This window comes from Triplophysa rosa, linkage group LG1, assembly GCF_024868665.1.
Source record: "Triplophysa rosa linkage group LG1, Trosa_1v2, whole genome shotgun sequence".
NCBI classification, from domain to species: Eukaryota; Metazoa; Chordata; class Actinopteri; order Cypriniformes; family Nemacheilidae; genus Triplophysa; species Triplophysa rosa.
In genome coordinates, this window is record NC_079890.1 from 16,515,031 (window position 1) to 16,532,578 (window position 17,548).

General features: G+C 37.6%; 5 protein-coding genes across 5 annotated transcripts; 1 reads left to right on the forward strand and 4 right to left on the reverse strand.

Annotated features, from left to right (window-relative positions):
• Positions 1-1,652: 1,652 nt before the first annotated feature.
• Positions 1,653-2,959, reverse strand: LOC130554198 (putative nuclease HARBI1). Its single transcript, XM_057333701.1, has 4 exons — positions 2,487-2,959; positions 2,294-2,409; positions 2,099-2,210; positions 1,653-2,023 (listed from the first exon to the last, which is right to left on the reverse strand). Exons 1-4 carry the CDS (start codon positions 2,917-2,919, stop codon positions 1,653-1,655), a joined length of 1,032 nt encoding a protein of 343 aa, XP_057189684.1. The 5' UTR covers positions 2,920-2,959.
• Positions 2,960-3,598: 639 nt separating this feature from the next.
• Positions 3,599-5,682, reverse strand: LOC130554214 (small EDRK-rich factor 2-like). The gene is made up of 3 exons (XM_057333725.1): positions 5,549-5,682; positions 4,227-4,335; positions 3,599-4,025 (listed from the first exon to the last, which is right to left on the reverse strand). Exons 1-3 carry the CDS (start codon positions 5,553-5,555, stop codon positions 3,959-3,961), a joined length of 183 nt encoding a protein of 60 aa, XP_057189708.1. The 5' UTR covers positions 5,556-5,682; the 3' UTR covers positions 3,599-3,958.
• Positions 5,683-6,694: 1,012 nt separating this feature from the next.
• On the forward strand, positions 6,695-9,764 carry LOC130554206 (semaphorin-4B-like). Its single transcript, XM_057333715.1, has 3 exons — positions 6,695-6,711; positions 6,801-6,883; positions 6,969-9,764. Exon 3 carries the CDS (start codon positions 7,253-7,255, stop codon positions 7,781-7,783), a length of 531 nt encoding a protein of 176 aa, XP_057189698.1. The 5' UTR covers positions 6,695-6,711; positions 6,801-6,883; positions 6,969-7,252; the 3' UTR covers positions 7,784-9,764.
• A 19-nt stretch (positions 9,765-9,783) lies between these two features.
• On the reverse strand, positions 9,784-11,074 carry LOC130554189 (putative nuclease HARBI1). The gene is made up of 4 exons (XM_057333690.1): positions 10,618-11,074; positions 10,425-10,540; positions 10,230-10,341; positions 9,784-10,154 (listed from the first exon to the last, which is right to left on the reverse strand). Exons 1-4 carry the CDS (start codon positions 11,048-11,050, stop codon positions 9,784-9,786), a joined length of 1,032 nt encoding a protein of 343 aa, XP_057189673.1. The 5' UTR covers positions 11,051-11,074.
• Positions 11,075-11,729: 655 nt separating this feature from the next.
• LOC130557034 (small EDRK-rich factor 2-like) lies at positions 11,730-13,816 on the reverse strand. Its single transcript, XM_057338447.1, has 3 exons — positions 13,683-13,816; positions 12,360-12,468; positions 11,730-12,158 (listed from the first exon to the last, which is right to left on the reverse strand). The coding sequence occupies exons 1-3, from the start codon at positions 13,687-13,689 to the stop codon at positions 12,092-12,094; spliced, it is 183 nt and encodes a 60-aa protein (XP_057194430.1). The 5' UTR covers positions 13,690-13,816; the 3' UTR covers positions 11,730-12,091.
• Positions 13,817-17,548: the final 3,732 nt, after the last annotated feature.

The following is a 17,548-nucleotide window of genomic DNA, read 5'->3' on the forward strand; positions in this document are numbered from 1 at the left end:
CGGGTACAAGAGTGAACCGGAGAGATGGAACATGGGACCAGTGCCCGGTTGCATAAAGCACCTTAAGTTTTTCCCTTAAGTGTGACACTTAAGGGGTGATTTCTCTTTACCAAACACAGTAGGAGAATAACTTAAGTAAAACTTAAGGTATATTTAAGGGCACACTTAAGGGAAAATTACACTTAAGGTGCTTTAAGCAACCGGGCACAGGCCTTATGTTTTCATATAGTATACCAGGCAGTTTAGAGCTTCAGCATTACAGACCAGTTACATTTCTAAACGTTTCAGAAACATGCACTGAATTTTTAATCATTTCATTTTTTCTAAAAACTGAAGTTAAATTTCATGTTATGTTGGAAATAACAAGGTTGGTGTTTTCTTCAAATGTAAAAAAAGAACATCTTAAAAATGCCTGGTGTCTATTATGGTACGTTGAATATGGAGAAATTCAAAGAAGGAATATGTGCTTGTAGATAAAATGTGGGAACAGGGATGACCATTAAGGAACGATAAGGTTTCCTAATTCCTTTGAATGTACATATGAAAACATGTAAAGCACAAAAGTCAACATTCATTATTACCACATTCACAAGTGTTTAGTACAGCATGGTCCAATAGACAGACTCTGGCAACAATGTACAACCACAGAACGATATGACACTGTACAATAATACAATAAAATAGCAATGTAAACAACATTAATCAATACTTGTATAAAGTGTGAGGTAATGCACAAGAACAAATATTGTAGATCATTTGGACACAAAAAAATAGGACAGCATGTATGATGCTGCCAGTGTTACAAGAGCCGTTTATTGGTATATAAGCCGTTTGAGGTGTGATGGAGCTACAAACAGGTTTGGAATTGATACAAAATCTTTGGGGGTACATAATTTGCATACATAACCCAGTTTAACTGTGAAATTTTACATTCCATCTTTTAGCTTTTGTGTACTGAATGGTAAATAGATTTTGATCTTTTATACTTTATTGACATTGTTTGCCTGTTGTTTTAAACATTTTACATTCAGGCACTTTATTTTTTTCTTTCAGTGTTTGTAAGCTGTAGGTCACTGTCAGCATCCTGGGACAGTACTCTGGTCAAGATTTGTAATGTTAAAGTGAAATGAGTGCAGTCCTCACAGTTTGACATGCAAAATAAAATTTTGCATCCGCTAAAAATGTCAGGCTTGTGTTGTTTTTCTTTCTTCAAAAAAGAATCATAGTATCACCCTCTTTAAAATAATATTAAATACGGTTCAGTGTATATTACTTAAATGCATGTAACTGTTAAAGGGATAGTCCATCCAAAAATGAAATTCTGTCGTGAACTACTCACTCTCTAGTTATTCCGTATCTGTATACAAAGAAAGTTAGTCATTTTCACTATGGTAGTCAAGGATGCCCCAAAAATGTCAGTTGCTAACATTCGTCCAAATATCTTTCTTTGTGTTCAACAGAACAAAGACATTTATACAAGTTTGGAACAACTTGAGGGTGAGTAAATCATGACAGAATTTTCATTTTTGGGTGAACTATCCCTTTAAATAAATAAATTATTTTTAACATTTAGAAGGTTTTTGGACAATTCAAAGGTTTTGGGTAATTGTAGATATTCTTGTGTTTTCCAGTGTACCTTTATTGAATTTTACCTAAAAATACTGTGTAGTTATGTTATCTCGCATAGCTCTGCCAGCTGGGTGATCCGGGCTAACAGGATCAACGTCATCAGGGGGGATGTGGTGTTCCTGTGGCATTGCTTCCTTTCTTGTAGTAGCTATGTTGTGGAGGACAACACACGCACCGACGATCTGTGATGCCCGTTCTGGTGACACCCTTAGATCACGGAGACATCCAAACCGTGACTTTAAAATGCCAAAAGTCCTTTTTATCATGAGCCCTGTTTGACCGAGGGCCATGTTGAAGTCATGCTGTGGTCGTGTCTCTGGGTTCTGATAGGGAGACATCAAAAAGCTCTGACAAGCATATGCTCTGTCTCCTACCAAGATGCCATCATATAGCCCTGTCAATTAACAGAAAATAAAGTAAGTTAATTTGTTAGATAAAGTATGTTGTTATAGATAACGTTTTGTCTTACCGTCCTTAAAGCGCTGATACAACACTGATGCGTTGAAAATTTGAGAGTCATGTACTGATCCAGGCCATCTAGCATCCAAGCTTGTGACCATACATTGATGGTCACATGTCATCTGTAAAACACAGATGGAACACAGTGCAAACATCTGCATCGCATCAAAGACGACAAGTCAGCTGAAGAGTACAAAAGGCATACCTGAACATTGAGGCTGTGAGTGAATTTCTTGTCAATATAGTCAGCCTCAATCTCTTTAACGGGCTTAGAAATTGCAATGTGTGTGCAATCTATTGCTCCAATGACTTTGGGGAATCCTTTTAATGATCAAAAATGTCGTTTAGAAAACCTTATGTGGAATATTATTTATGGGTCGTGTATAAATCCACCTTACCAGCTATTTTATGAAAACCCTCCTTTATGGCAACAGTGGGTAAATGACCAGGGAACACAATGAAAGTGTTTATATATCTCTGAAGTGCGATGACCACCCGGCGGATAGTTCGGCAGACAGTGTTTTTACTGATCTTTTCGGCATCACCCACAGCATACAGATATGTACCGCTTGTGAAGAAACGCAAGGCAATGCATAACATTTGAGGTACACTGATCGCTTGACTTCGCCGCGTCGGATTTTTAATGTGGCGCTCAAGAAGCCGACAAAGATACACGATTCCTTCCGCCGAAAATCTGTATCTCTCGTATAAATAGTCATCAGGGAAGGCAAGTGGGTTTTGTCTATCTCGCAACACCCTTTCCTCGCGAAAAGCTCTTTTTACAATTTGAGCGCCTATATCCACAGGACTCTCCAGAAACGGCGAAGCCATTGCTGTGCGAGTAAACGTCTCTCACACGGCTGTTCACAATTTCAATTACTGCCACCTACAGTTAGTACAGAGTAGACACACCTAAATAAAAAATTAGGAATAGTATCAGGGGATCCGGAATGTTGTTTGATAGGAAAGTTGTTCTAAGATCCAGCAAAGATGTCGTTTCCTCAATTGCATTCATGCTTTTATTTTAGCAGACAGTTGTAACTTGCTTTTAGATGAAAGCTTCAGATTTCACGTTTTAATAGTCACAACCACACACAGTGCTCTCTCCCCAGTGTATAATACAATTATGTTAGTAATAAAAACGTACAAATATAAAGGTAACTATTTCGGATAAAGAAAATTGTTATATTAAGAAAAGCATATAATCTGGAGAAACTACAACATTATTCTAATATAAATATAAGTTGCTTGTTTACTCTAGAACACAAAAAATAACATAGCATGCATGTCCTATATAACCACTTGTGATGCGATTTTGAGTGTGATATTGCCTTGTGTCATGTATCGTTGACATCAGGCATACTGCAAGTTTTTTTTCTTTTCATCCAACTAAAAATATGAAAAAGGTCATTATTGTATACTTAAAAAATAATTGTTTATGATATATGTAGTGATAGGCCTGCCGATTGAAAAAAAAAAGAGGTAAGAAAAACAAATAGTACCACACACGCATTTTAGAGATGACATTTAATTACAAGGTGGGAATTAAAATGTACATTTTATCAAGAAGGGCACTTAAAAAGTATGAGATAGCAATGCCAGTCCAGATGTTTTGAAAGTGACATTTATTTGGGCTTGTTCTGATTATTTGTAATTTTTCACCACGTATAAACAGAAAAAACAACAAAAAATTCTTATGCACTGTATTGTGATATGCCCTTTTCAACACATTATAGACTTTGAGGTGAAACATTAGAGAATCCAGGTCCAGGTCTACAAATCTACACCACGAAATATAATTTCTCATGACCAAAAGACTATCAGGCCATGTTGGTCAAAATGGCATGTTGGTCACAATGTCCTCCTCTGGTTATTTAGCCTTAGGATCCCCCTTCTCGTTTGCCTTTTTTTGCTTTTGTTGCATGATTTCAGCATCTCTGAAACAAACACATACACAAACAAAATTATATTTACTTAAAATTACGCTCTTTGAATCGCAATCTATCTACAGGTGGTGGATCCATGTGTAAATCCCTTACATTTCTAAATTCTTTCATAAAATTATGGGTGATGATCATTAACAAAAAGTGACAAAAACAGTATGCTTAGTAGAAAAGCTTGATGATCTTGGGTTGTACCTTTGCTTACGTGCAGCTGAAGAGAGGCCGTCTTCACTTTTTTTTCCTTTGCCGTGTTCAGACTGCTTCTTAGCATTCTTCTGACGAGCAAGTTCACGCTGATTTCCCCCTACAGAACATGCATGTCTGTTCTTTAGTGATGATCTAATGTATCACTTCAATGCACAAAGATCATAACAGTGGACAGTCAGCTATAAAAATGCAATTTCTTACTTAAGCATGGGTTTTGATGGCATAGTTGCACATCAAACACTTACAGGAGAGACACTACCTCTTCAGATGTCCAATCAATTGAAACATGCAAAATAGATAAATGTGTAACAAAATCTTTTTTCATGCGCTAAGAGCAATTAAAACACATGAATCCTTACCAAGGTTGTCATAATTCATGCATGAAAAAGTAACTGGATGAGATGCACACATGGATTCGGAGCTTTGTCTGCACCATTTATTAAACTAAGGCCGTTTTGAGGATTCAAATGACATTGTGGCACACACCTGTTCTACTTTCCGTAAACACACCTATTCTACACTCACCTTACCAATCCCTAACTGGCAATTTATTGTTGGATAAAACGTTAAAAGCTCTCTTTCTATCTTCATCTCGCTTTGGATAAAAGCATCTGCATGATGAATAAATGTAAACAGTTAAATCTTACATTAAATTACATTCATATTAAAGGTAACAGTTGTTAACTACAATCTATTCCGTATAGCCTGAAGAAGAATATGGTTGAAGGAAGCTGTTCTTTATAATCTGTAAACATTATTCTGTGTACAATACAATTCAAGCCGCAGAGGTGTGTGCTAGCAGCTAGGCCAACGTGGCAATGAGGGCGCCAGAGAGCTTTCATAACATAAACATCTACACGCAAAACGCCACGAAAAACTATCGATGAAATTAGAAAAACTCCCCGGTCTTACAAAAACCTCTGTTAATACAAAAAACCCTTTACAATATTTTCAAAGTTGCAATTACTCTGATATTATTAGTTACATTATAACGTAAGTTAGCTAATGTTAAGCATACCTCAACTTTACCAAGAGAAACTAACTTCTTTAACAGCATTTACATATTTTTGCAACATTGACTTATAAATAATATTAGTTATCGTCGGTTAACCCCACCACAAAACTGCACTTTGCCTGGTTAATGCCTTTGTTTAATTTCGGGGACTTAACAGAAAATAAGGTACCAGGCTAGTCAGTTAGCTTTGATATCGCACTAATGGTGACAACGAATAATCTATTAAATACTCCGTTTTATATTAATAAGTGCGAGTATAATTTCAAAAGATAAGTAAAAAAAAAACAATACCCACTCGTCATGATTCCTCTTTCGTTGTCGCCAGAGCGCAAAGCTCAACCAGGCGTTAACCCGTGCACTTATGATGATGGCTGGCGCTATCACTCCGTTGTGGCTAGAAGGGATGCAGCTACGGCCGGAAGTGATGCAAAATCTCGCAATAAAATTACAATAAATTACATTAGCTAATGCCTACACCTACACCTACCCCAACCCTAAACTTACAATAATAATAAAAAAGTAATTAACTGTTGTCAGAGTGACAAAAAGTATGCGGTATTGAAGTGCGCATGCCCAGTGGAGGTAGCTGTATCCATAGACATATATACAGTATATATAACTAGACGCCGCATTGGCCGCTTCGCTCCGCTGCTGCGATACGTCAATGGCGCCGCCATATTGGTGAGGGCAACAGTGCACTAAAAGCCCACTGAACCCAATGGGAGAGCTGCGTTTTTCCGGCATTAAAAGCACAATCACGATTACATTTCTTAATATATTTCAATGGTTTACGATAAACGTATAGAGTACAACTTTACCATGTCTCTAGTTGCTTCGTGTCTCGATTATAGTTACTTTGGTTAACTATATATATATATATATATAAGAGTGCGCACTCTTATATATAAGAGTGCGCAAAAGACGCGTGCGCACTCTGATGTAAACAGTACCACACGGAGAGGAAGCATGGCGGATGGAGGAACGCTGCCGACGATTTATCCCCCTTCTGAAAGGGTGAAGTCTGAGGTATGGAAATATTTTGGGTTAAAAGTAAGCCGAGTAATGAAATTTGACAGTGTGGCAGAACAAAAGTGCGAGTGAATTTGCTGTTTATAAATGTTTAGCTTGCTATAATAGTTAACACACTGGCTTGGCTTGATATTCAAACAATAATAATAATAATAACATGAATTGTAGTACTAGCGTTGTACAGACATAAGTATATTTAAAAGCAGTTAACAAAAGTTGCTTTTTTGCAGTTTGCACTTTATTCTGTTTGAATAAACTCACTTTATACAACATTACTGTGTGTTGTTTTATTTATATTTAAATGGTCTCTTTATTATTTAAAATAAAGTTGTTATCAAGAGGAAAACACTGAAGTTGGTTTATATTTTCAACCTGCATTTCTCATAGAATTGAATACTGCGCTGATGTCACAGGAACCCCAAAACAAAAGTAGGTCTCTCTTTGATTCTTTTCACCAAAAAGCATGGAAAAGGGAGTTGCATTTACTACTGCTTTTAACCATCTTATTTATGTTTCAGACATTGGCAGCAGGATATAGAGACGGCAGACACCATATCAAAATGTAACGGCACACTGTTTCATACTGACTCCAAGATCACAGGTAAACTTAAATGTTGTTAAAAACACCCAAGCACATATCGTCTGCTTCAATCATTGCAATGCATAACTTTTCTCTTTTTTTCTAGTGTTACCACGTTCTTTCCCAAGTGCACGGTCATCTGACTGCCAGCTCATTGTCGTCCCTGTGAACACTCTTCGTTTGCTGCCCTGCAAGCTTCGCTCCAACCACGCCCACAGAAAATGGCTGTACAAACCAGATGTTAGTCACTTCCTGTTTCGGAGCCCAGATGGTGGATTGGTAGTCAGTGGCCGAGCGGGATGTGAGGAGATCTTCTCTTGTTGGTCCGAGGAGAGTGGCTTCCGGCAACTCTTGGCCAATTACTGTGTGAGAGCAGAACCTTTGTCTGAGATGACCACCAATTTAGGACGGATAGACGAACCTTTTATAATTAAGGGCATATCTTCAGACATCCTGTCCGGTGAATCGGCGCGCTCTGCTCAACAGCGCGTAAAGACGTATGGCACGGAGCTGGCGGTGGTGTGTGTGCTGTTAGCCATGTGCGTGCTTTCGTTTGGCCTGTCTCTGGCGTACAGACAGAGGGGCCGGATGAAGGAGATGCTAAGGGGGGGAGAGCAAACTGGAGGAGCCCAGAAAAGCCCAGTCAGGCCTGGGGAGAGTTTACCCCTGAATGGTGGTGTGCTTCCAACCTCCCCATCAGACCACAAAAGCTACCAGACATTGGAGGAAAACTGTGGCTACATAATCTCTCCACCAGAGACTTCCTGCACAAACACATTACCGCAGCAGAACTCAGTGGAAGCACAGATGCTCGCCCAAACACCACAGAATGGGTTTAAAGACAGTCATGTGGAGATAAGTGACATTTCCCCTCGCCCACGGGTCCGTTTGGGTTCAGAGATCAGAGACTCTGTGGTATAAATAGGTGCATTTGATATGGAAAACACACCCAAATACAATGTAACTCTCCTAATGTTCACTTTGTTGTCAATGGGCAGCTTTACTTAATGACTTTAAAGCCCTGATCACAAGTGAAAGGGGGGATACAGATATACTGCCACTCTGAGTGAGAACAGAGGTACTCGACGCATCATTTCAGGGTGCCACGCTTTGTGTGTATGGCCAGATTTGAAATAATTTAGACAATGCCCTCAAGTCTGCTTCGAGTCTTCAGTCATCTCTTTTAATGTTAAACTTTATCACACGGTGTGTTGTGATAATATGAAAAAGATCATGTTTAAAGATTAGAGATGTAGTGAGATGGAAACGGGTACAAGAGTGAACCGGAGAGATGGAACATGGGACCAGTGCCCGGTTGCATAAAGCACCTTAAGTTTTTCCCTTAAGTGTGACACTTAAGGGGTGATTTCTCTTTACCAAACACAGTAGGAGAATAACTTAAGTAAAACTTAAGGTATATTTAAGGGCACACTTAAGGGAAAATTACACTTAAGGTGCTTTAAGCAACCGGGCACAGGCCTTATGTTTTCATATAGTATACCAGGCAGTTTAGAGCTTCAGCATTACAGACCACAGTTACATTTCTAAACGTTTCAGAAACATGCACTGAATTTTTAATCATTTCATTTTTTCTAAAAACTGAAGTTAAATTTCATGTTATGTTGGAAATAACAAGGTTGGTGTTTTCTTCAAATGTAAAAAAAGAACATCTTAAAAATGCCTGGTGTCTATTATGGTACGTTGAATATGGAGAAATTCAAAGAAGGAATATGTGCTTGTAGATAAAATGTGGGAACAGGGATGACCATTAAGGAACGATAAGGTTTCCTAATTCCTTTGAATGTACATATGAAAACATGTAAAGCACAAAAGTCAACATTCATTATTACCACATTCACAAGTGTTTAGTACAGCATGGTCCAATAGACAGACTCTGGCAACAATGTACAACCACAGATCGATATGACACTGTACAATAATACAATAAAATAGCAATGTAAACAACATTAATCAATACTTGTATAAAGTGTGAGGTAATGCACAAGAACAAATATTGTAGATCATTTGGACACAAAAAAATAGGACAGCATGTATGATGCTGCCAGTGTTACAAGAGCCGTTTATTGGTATATAAGCCGTTTGAGGTGTGATGGAGCTACAAACAGGTTTGGAATTGATACAAAATCTTTGGGGGTACATAATTTGCATACATAACCCAGTTTAACTGTGAAATTTTACATTCCATCTTTTAGCTTTTGTGTACTGAATGGTAAATAGATTTTGATCTTTTATACTTTATTGACATTGTTTGCCTGTTGTTTTAAACATTTTACATTCAGGCACTTTATTTTTTTCTTTCAGTGTTTGTAAGCTGTAGGTCACTGTCAGCATCCTGGGACAGTACTCTGGTCAAGATTTGTAATGTTAAAGTGAAATGAGTGCAGTCCTCACAGTTTGACATGCAAAATAAAATTTTGCATCCGCTAAAAATGTCAGGCTTGTGTTGTTTTTCTTTCTTCAAAAAAGAATCATAGTATCACCCTCTTTAAAATAATATTAAATACGGTTCAGTGTATATTACTTAAATGCATGTATCTGTTAAAGGGATAGTCCATCCAAAAATGAAATTCTGTCGTGAACTACTCACTCTCTAGTTATTCCGTATCTGTATACAAAGAAAGTTAGTCATTTTCACTATGGTAGTCAAGGATGCCCCAAAAATGTCAGTTGCTAACATTCGTCCAAATATCTTTCTTTGTGTTCAACAGAACAAAGACATTTATACAAGTTTGGAACAACTTGAGGGTGAGTAAATCATGACAGAATTTTCATTTTTGGGTGAACTATCCCTTTAAATAAATTAATTATTTTTAACATTTAGAAGGTTTTTGGACAATTCAAAGGTTTTGGGTAATTGTAGATATTCTTGTGTTTTCCAGTGTACCTTTATTGAATTTTACCTAAAAATACTGTGTAGTTATGTTATCTCGCATAGCTCTGCCAGCTGGGTGATCCGGGCTAACAGGATCAACGTCATCAGGGGGGATGTGGTGTTCCTGTGGCATTGCTTCCTTTCTTGTAGTAGCTATGTTGTGGAGGACAACACACGCACCGACGATCTGTGATGCCCGTTCTGGTGACACCCTTAGATCACGGAGACATCCAAACCGTGACTTTAAAATGCCAAAAGTCCTTTTTATCATGAGCCCTGTTTGACCGAGGGCCATGTTGAAGTCATGCTGTGGTCGTGTCTCTGGGTTCTGATAGGGAGACATCAAAAAGCTCTGACAAGCATATGCTCTGTCTCCTACCAAGATGCCATCATATAGCCCTGTCAATTAACAGAAAATAAAGTAAGTTAATTTGTTAGATAAAGTATGTTGTTATAGATAACGTTTTGTCTTACCGTCCTTAAAGCGCTGATACAACACTGATGCGTTGAAAATTTGAGAGTCATGTACTGATCCAGGCCATCTAGCATCCAAGCTTGTGACCATACATTGATGGTCACATGTCATCTGTAAAACACAGATGGAACACAGTGCAAACATCTGCATCGCATCAAAGACGACAAGTCAGCTGAAGAGTACAAAAGGCATACCTGAACATTGAGGCTGTGAGTGAATTTCTTGTCAATATAGTCAGCCTCAATCTCTTTAACGGGCTTAGAAATTGCAATGTGTGTGCAATCTATTGCTCCAATGACTTTGGGGAATCCTTTTAATGATCAAAAATGTCGTTTAGAAAACCTTATGTGGAATATTATTTATGGGTCGTGTATAAATCCACCTTACCAGCTATTTTATGAAAACCCTCCTTTATGGCAACAGTGGGTAAATGACCAGGGAACACAATGAAAGTGTTTATATATCTCTGAAGTGCGATGACCACCCGGCGGATAGTTCGGCAGACAGTGTTTTTACTGATCTTTTCGGCATCACCCACAGCATACAGATATGTACCGCTTGTGAAGAAACGCAAGGCAATGCATAACATTTGAGGTACACTGATCGCTTGACTTCGCCGCGTCGGATTTTTAATGTGGCGCTCAAGAAGCCGACAAAGATACACGATTCCTTCCGCCGAAAATCTGTATCTCTCGTATAAATAGTCATCAGGGAAGGCAAGTGGGTTTTGTCTATCTCGCAACACCCTTTCCTCGCGAATAGCTCTTTTTACAATTTGAGCGCCTATATCCACAGGACTCTCCAGAAACGGCGAAGCCATTGCTGTGCGAGTAAACGTCTCTCACACGGCTGTTCACAATTTCAATTACTGCCACCTACAGTTAGTACAGAGTAGACACACCTAAATAAAAAATTAGGAATAGTATCAGGGGATCCGGATTGTTGTTTGATAGGAAAGTTGTTCTAAGATCCAGCAAAGATGTCGTTTCCTCAATTGCATTCATGCTTTTATTTTAGCAGACAGTTGTAACTTGCTTTTAGATGAAAGCTTCAGATTTCACGTTTTAATAGTCACAACCACACACAGTGCTCTCTCCCCAGTGTATAATACAATTATGTTAGTAATAAAAACGTACAAATATAAAGGTAACTATTTCGGATAAAGAAAATTGTTATATTAAGAAAAGCATATAATCTGGAGAAACTACAACATTATTCTAATATAAATATAAGTTGCTTGTTTACTCTAGAACACAAAAAATAACATAGCATGCATGTCCTATATAACCACTTGTGATGCGATTTTGAGTGTGATATTGCCTTGTGTCATGTATCGTTGACATCAGGCATACTGCAAAAGTTTTTTTTCTTTTCATCCAACTAAAAATATGAAAATGGTCATTATTGTATACTTAAAAAATAATTGTTTATGATATATGTAGTGATAGGCCTGCCGATTGAAAAAAAAAAGAGGTAAGAAAAACAAATAGTACCACACACGCATTTTAGAGATGACTTTTAATTACAAGGTGGGAATTAAAATGTACATTTTATCAAGAAGGGCACTTAAAAAGTATGAGATAGCAATGCCAGTCCAGATGTTTTGAAAGTGACATTTATTTGGGCTTGTTCTGATTATTTGTAATTTTTCTCCACGTATAAACAGAAAAAACAACAAAAAATTCTTATGCACTGTATTGTGATATGCCCTTTTCAACACATTATAGACTTTGAGGTGAAACATTAGAGAATCCAGGTCCAGGTCTACAAATCTACACCACGAAATATAATTTCTCATGACCAAAAGACTATCAGGCCATGTTGGTCAAAATGGCATGTTGGTCACAATGTCCTCCTCTGGTTATTTAGCCTTAGGATCCCCCTTCTCGTTTGCCTTTTTTTGCTTTTGTTGCATGATTTCAGCATCTCTGAAACAAACACATACACAAACAAAATTATATTTACTTAAAATTACGCTCTTTGAATCGCAATCTATCTACAGGTGGTGGATCCATGTGTAAATCCCTTACATTTCTAAATTCTTTCATAAAATTATGGGTGATGATCATTAACAAAAAGTGACAAAAACAGTATGCTTAGTAGAAAAGCTTGATGATCTTGGGTTGTACCTTTGCTTACGTGCAGCTGAAGAGAGGCCGTCTTCACTTTTTTTTCCTTTGCCGTGTTCAGACTGCTTCTTTGCATTCTTCTGACGAGCAAGTTCACGCTGATTTCCCCCTACAGAACATGCATGTCTGTTCTTTAGTGATGATCTAATGTATCACTTCAATGCACAAAGATCATAACAGTGGACAGTCAGCTATAAAAATGCAATTTCTTACTTAAGCATGGGTTTTGATGGCATAGTTGCACATCAAACACTTACAGGAGAGACACTACCTCTTCAGATGTCCAATCAATTGAAACATGCAAAATAGATAAATGTGTAACAAAATCTTTTTTCATGCGCTAAGAGCAATTAAAACACATGAATCCTTACCAAGGTTGTCATAATTCATGCATGAAATAGTTACTGGATGAGATGCACACATGGATTCGGAGCTTTGTCTGCACCATTTATTAAACTAAGGCCGTTTTGAGGATTCAAATGACATTGTGGCACACACCTGTTCTACTTTCCGTAAACACACCTATTCTACACTCACCTTACCAATCCCTAACTGGCAATTTATTGTTGGATAAAACGTTAAAAGCTCTCTTTCTTTCTTCATCTCGCTTTGGATAAAAGCATCTGCATGATGAATAAATGTAAACAGTTAAATCTTACATTAAATTACATTCATATTAAAGGTAACAGTTGTTAACTATAATCTATTCCGTATAGCCTGAAGAAGAATATGGTTGAAGGAAGCTGTTCTTTATAATCTGTAAACATTATTCTGTGTACAATACAATTCAAGCCGCAGAGGTGTGTGCTAGCAGCTAGGCCAACGTGGCAATGAGGGCGCCAGAGAGCTTTCATAACATAAACATCTACACGCAAAACGCCACGAAAAACTATCGATGAAATTAGAAAAACTCCCCGGTCTTACAAAAACCTCTGTTAATACAAAAAACCCTTTACAATATTTTCAAAGTTGCAATTACTCTGATATTATTAGTTACATTATAACGTAAGTTAGCTAATGTTAAGCATACCTCAACTTTACCAAGAGAAACTAACTTCTTTAACAGCATTTACATATTTTTGCAACATTGACTTATAAATAATATTAGTTATCGTCGGTTAACCCCACCACAAAACTGCACTTTGCCTGGTTAATGCCTTTGTTTAATTTCGGGGACTTTACAGAAAATAAGGTACCAGGCTAGTCAGTTAGCTTTGATATCGCACTAATGGTGACAACGAATAATCTATTAAATACTCCGTTTTATATTAATAAGTGCGAGTATAATTTCAAAAGATAAGTAAAAAAAAAAACAATACCCACTCGTCATGATTCCTCTTTCGTTGTCGCCAGAGCGCAAAGCTCAACCAGGCGTTAACCCGTGCACTTATGATGATGGCTGGCGCTATCACTCCGTTGTGGCTAGAAGGGATGCAGCTACGGCCGGAAGTGATGCAAAATCTCGCTATAAAATTACAATAAATTACATTAGCTAATGCCTACACCTACACCTACCCCAACCCTAAACTTACAATAATAATAAAAAAGTAATTAACTGTTGTCAGAGTGACAAAAAGTATGCGGTATTGAAGTGCGCATGCCCAGTGGAGGTAGCTGTATCCATAGACATATATACAGTATATATAACTAGACGCCGCATTGGCCGCTTCGCTCCGCTGCTGCGATACGTCAATGGCGCCGCCATATTGGTGAGGGCAACAGTGCACTAAAAGCCCACTGAACCCAATGGGAGAGCTGCGTTTTTCCGGCATTAAAAGCACAATCACGATTACATTTCTTAATATATTTCAATGGTTTANCGATAAACGTATAGAGTACAACTTTACCATGTCTCTAGTTGCTTCGTGTCTCGATTATAGTTACTTTGGTTAACTATATATATATATATATATAAATTAATGGTTGTCATAAGGAAATGTGAAATCCATTATTTGTGCCTGTTATTCGTGAGAATCCACTAGATAGCACCATGTCAGTGATATGTTGTAGACAAGACAAGCAACAAAATAAATTACCATGTTGCAGTAGTCGAGAATAAAACAGACATGTAGTTTAAAGATTGTTTCTAATATTTATTTGAATCATAGAACAAAACACCCTGGAAATATAGTTTAATTTACGTACGTGTTATATAAAAACGAATGTTTTTCACTGTGGAAATGGCTTTTTTCTGTAGTAATTTTAGACGATAAAAGATGTTATTTTATTTATCCGGTAAACCCGTTACAGCAGTAAAACATGATGTAGGCCTATGTGATATAGTAAATCAAATAACACTGCCGTGCATTGTAAGTATGAAATAGCAGTTATATAGTCATATAGTAAAGACGAATTGTTTAGATTTTTCCCAGGATTTTAAAGTGAACGAGCTGTGTTCTGATCATGTGCATTTAATCTAAGTTAAATTATTTCACATTAGCGATGTGTAGACAATAATTAAGCCTAAACAATTGCTTGACAAGCCTGAGTTTTAACAGTTCCGTATGACATTAAATACATTTTGAAGTCTAACCATCTTTAACTGAAGCCAAAACGTTTATGTACTCCACGTAAATAGAAAAGTATTAAAATTAGTTGAGAAATGAAAACGATGTTGTGTTTTTATCCAGATAACTGCAGCTTCACCATTCACTCGTATGTCTTTGTAGTCGGCTTTTGCCCTCACCAATATGGCAGCGGCGTTGACGTACGATCCAGCGGACAATGCAGCGTCTAGTTATATATACAGTATATGTCTATGGCTGTATCCTTCTAGCCAAAACAAAACGTTTTAAAATAATTACGACAGTGCTGTAACGTTATCCGTATACGGCACAGAGTTTGTGAACAAGTCACGTGATCATGCCAGTAGACGTCACCAAGTAATACAGAGTTGTGGCCATCCATGGTTTTATGATTTTTTATTACTCGTTTGTGTTTTGACATGTTGTTTTTCCATTTATCTTCAGTGTAAAATAACTTCCGGATTTTTACCCTCATCATATTAATCCTTCTGAAAGAACTCAATTCAAAGACATAATTTGTTATTTTGGTCATACATCTGACAAATACAAGAAACGACTCTCGACTCTCACTGTTAACGGAATCGACTCTTTTACTCCATTTACCGTCATTCAAAACATGGTCATACGAATGCAAAATAATTAACTTTGCCAATGTGGAAACTTTCCGCTGGCAACCAATCTCCAAAGTTGCTTATAAATGTTCCTGCATTTGTTCAACAAACACACCACGTTTTTGTACTGCCGGGAACACTGAAAGAGCCCTATTTTATAATGATTATAAGCGCATAGCGCAGGTGCACTTATGTCCGCTTTTGCTAGTTAAATGATGAAAGACGGTTTCTCCAAGAGCAAAGACCGAGGAAACAAAGAGAAAACGGATCTGCGGACAAGCCGGATTTTTATCTTTATGTAGCCTACACAATAATAATCTTTTACATTGTAATCCTTTCGTTTTTTAAATTTGGCGTTTGTGTGCTGCTGCTCGTCCCTGTGTGTAATAAGCAGTTTGTAAGATTGATTTACATGTGAAGTGGAATACTGTTTTGAAAAAGTTTGTAAATGTTAATTAATTTTGATAAATAAATACATGTTATTTTGTTATTAACAATGGAAAATATATTGTTTGTGTGTGTACCACTGACATATTACTCTCTCTATGACATTATGAATGTATTCTTCCTGAAACATACAGTGTTGCCTGTATGCATGCATAAAACGTAATTGTTTTTTACTATTTGTGCATGTGTAAGCTTGAGGGGGATGAATGCAGGCAGGTGGGAAAAACAGATCCTGACCCAATATTACTAAAATATTAGCCTGTGAAGTGCAACATGTAATGAGTGTGCCTCTGAAATATTACACGGCCTATACCATTATGAATAAATGCATCCTGAGACATACAACGTTGCTTGTGTGCATGCATCCAATTAATTGTTTTTAACTATGTGCACATCTAAAACTATAACTATATATAACGCATCCATGCATAAATACAAAAACGGCAAAGAGTGCTACACGGTTCTCTTCATATCATCAACGGTGCTCTTTGGATAATCCGAGGTAATGCCGTATCAAAAATAGAAAAATACTCCAAGGCACTCGTGTGGTATAGTTAAAAAGCCTTTAATAGACAGGGTACATGGTTTAAAAATATTTTAAATATTTTAATATTTACTCTTTCATATTTTTAAACCATGTAGCCCTGTCTATTAAAGGCTTTTTAACTATACCATACGAGTGCCTTGGAGTATTGTTCTATTTTTGATAGCATCCATGCATAAGCTTGAGAGGGTAGAATCCTGACATGTAAATATAAAGAATTCTTCATGTAAATATGAAGAAATTGAAATATTATTCTGTCATGTGTAACATGAAGTGTGTGTGGCCTTGAAATGTTGTCTATGTAAATATGAAGAAATTCTGCATGTGTCTGTCATGTGTAACATGAAGTGTGTGTGGCCTTGAAATGTTGTCTATGTAAATATGAAGAAATTCTACATGAGACATACAGTGTTGCTTGTTTGCATTAGGGTTGGGCCAATAGACGATGACATCGTCCATCGCTGATGGCTGACAGCCATCACGATGCTGGGCCGGTGTTACAGCAAATTCTGTGACCGTCGTATTCTGTGACCCTAGTAGGTGCTGTTGTCACTGTGTCAGATGGCCATCTAGCAAACTGATATAACCCCCGCCTCGCCCCCGATGTCATCGTCCATCGCGATGTTTCACTGTAGGCATCGTACGATGTAAATTTGTTAGACATCGCCCAACCCTAGTTTGCACGCATCAAACTAATTGTTTTGACCATTTGTGCATCCATTACAACTACGAATGTGGTGTAACTAGACATATGCCGATATTCGGTATTGCGATTAATTGCGGTAATGGATTAGCACGATGTTGTTATCGCGTGCACTTTCAAATACCGCGAAAATATATAGATTTTTTTTGAACGTGTATTTGTTTATTTTTCATCAACCGGATAAAAGTACACTGCGTGTATGCTGCGTAGGAATGCGCACTCTGATCTAAACGATCCCGTTCCCCATGTGGAGATGCCTACGTGTGTGTGTGTGTGTGTGTGTGTGTGTGTGTGTGTGTGTGTGTGCGCGCGCGGGGGCGCGCAACACGCGCGCGCGCTCTCGTGTGTACACTGGAACA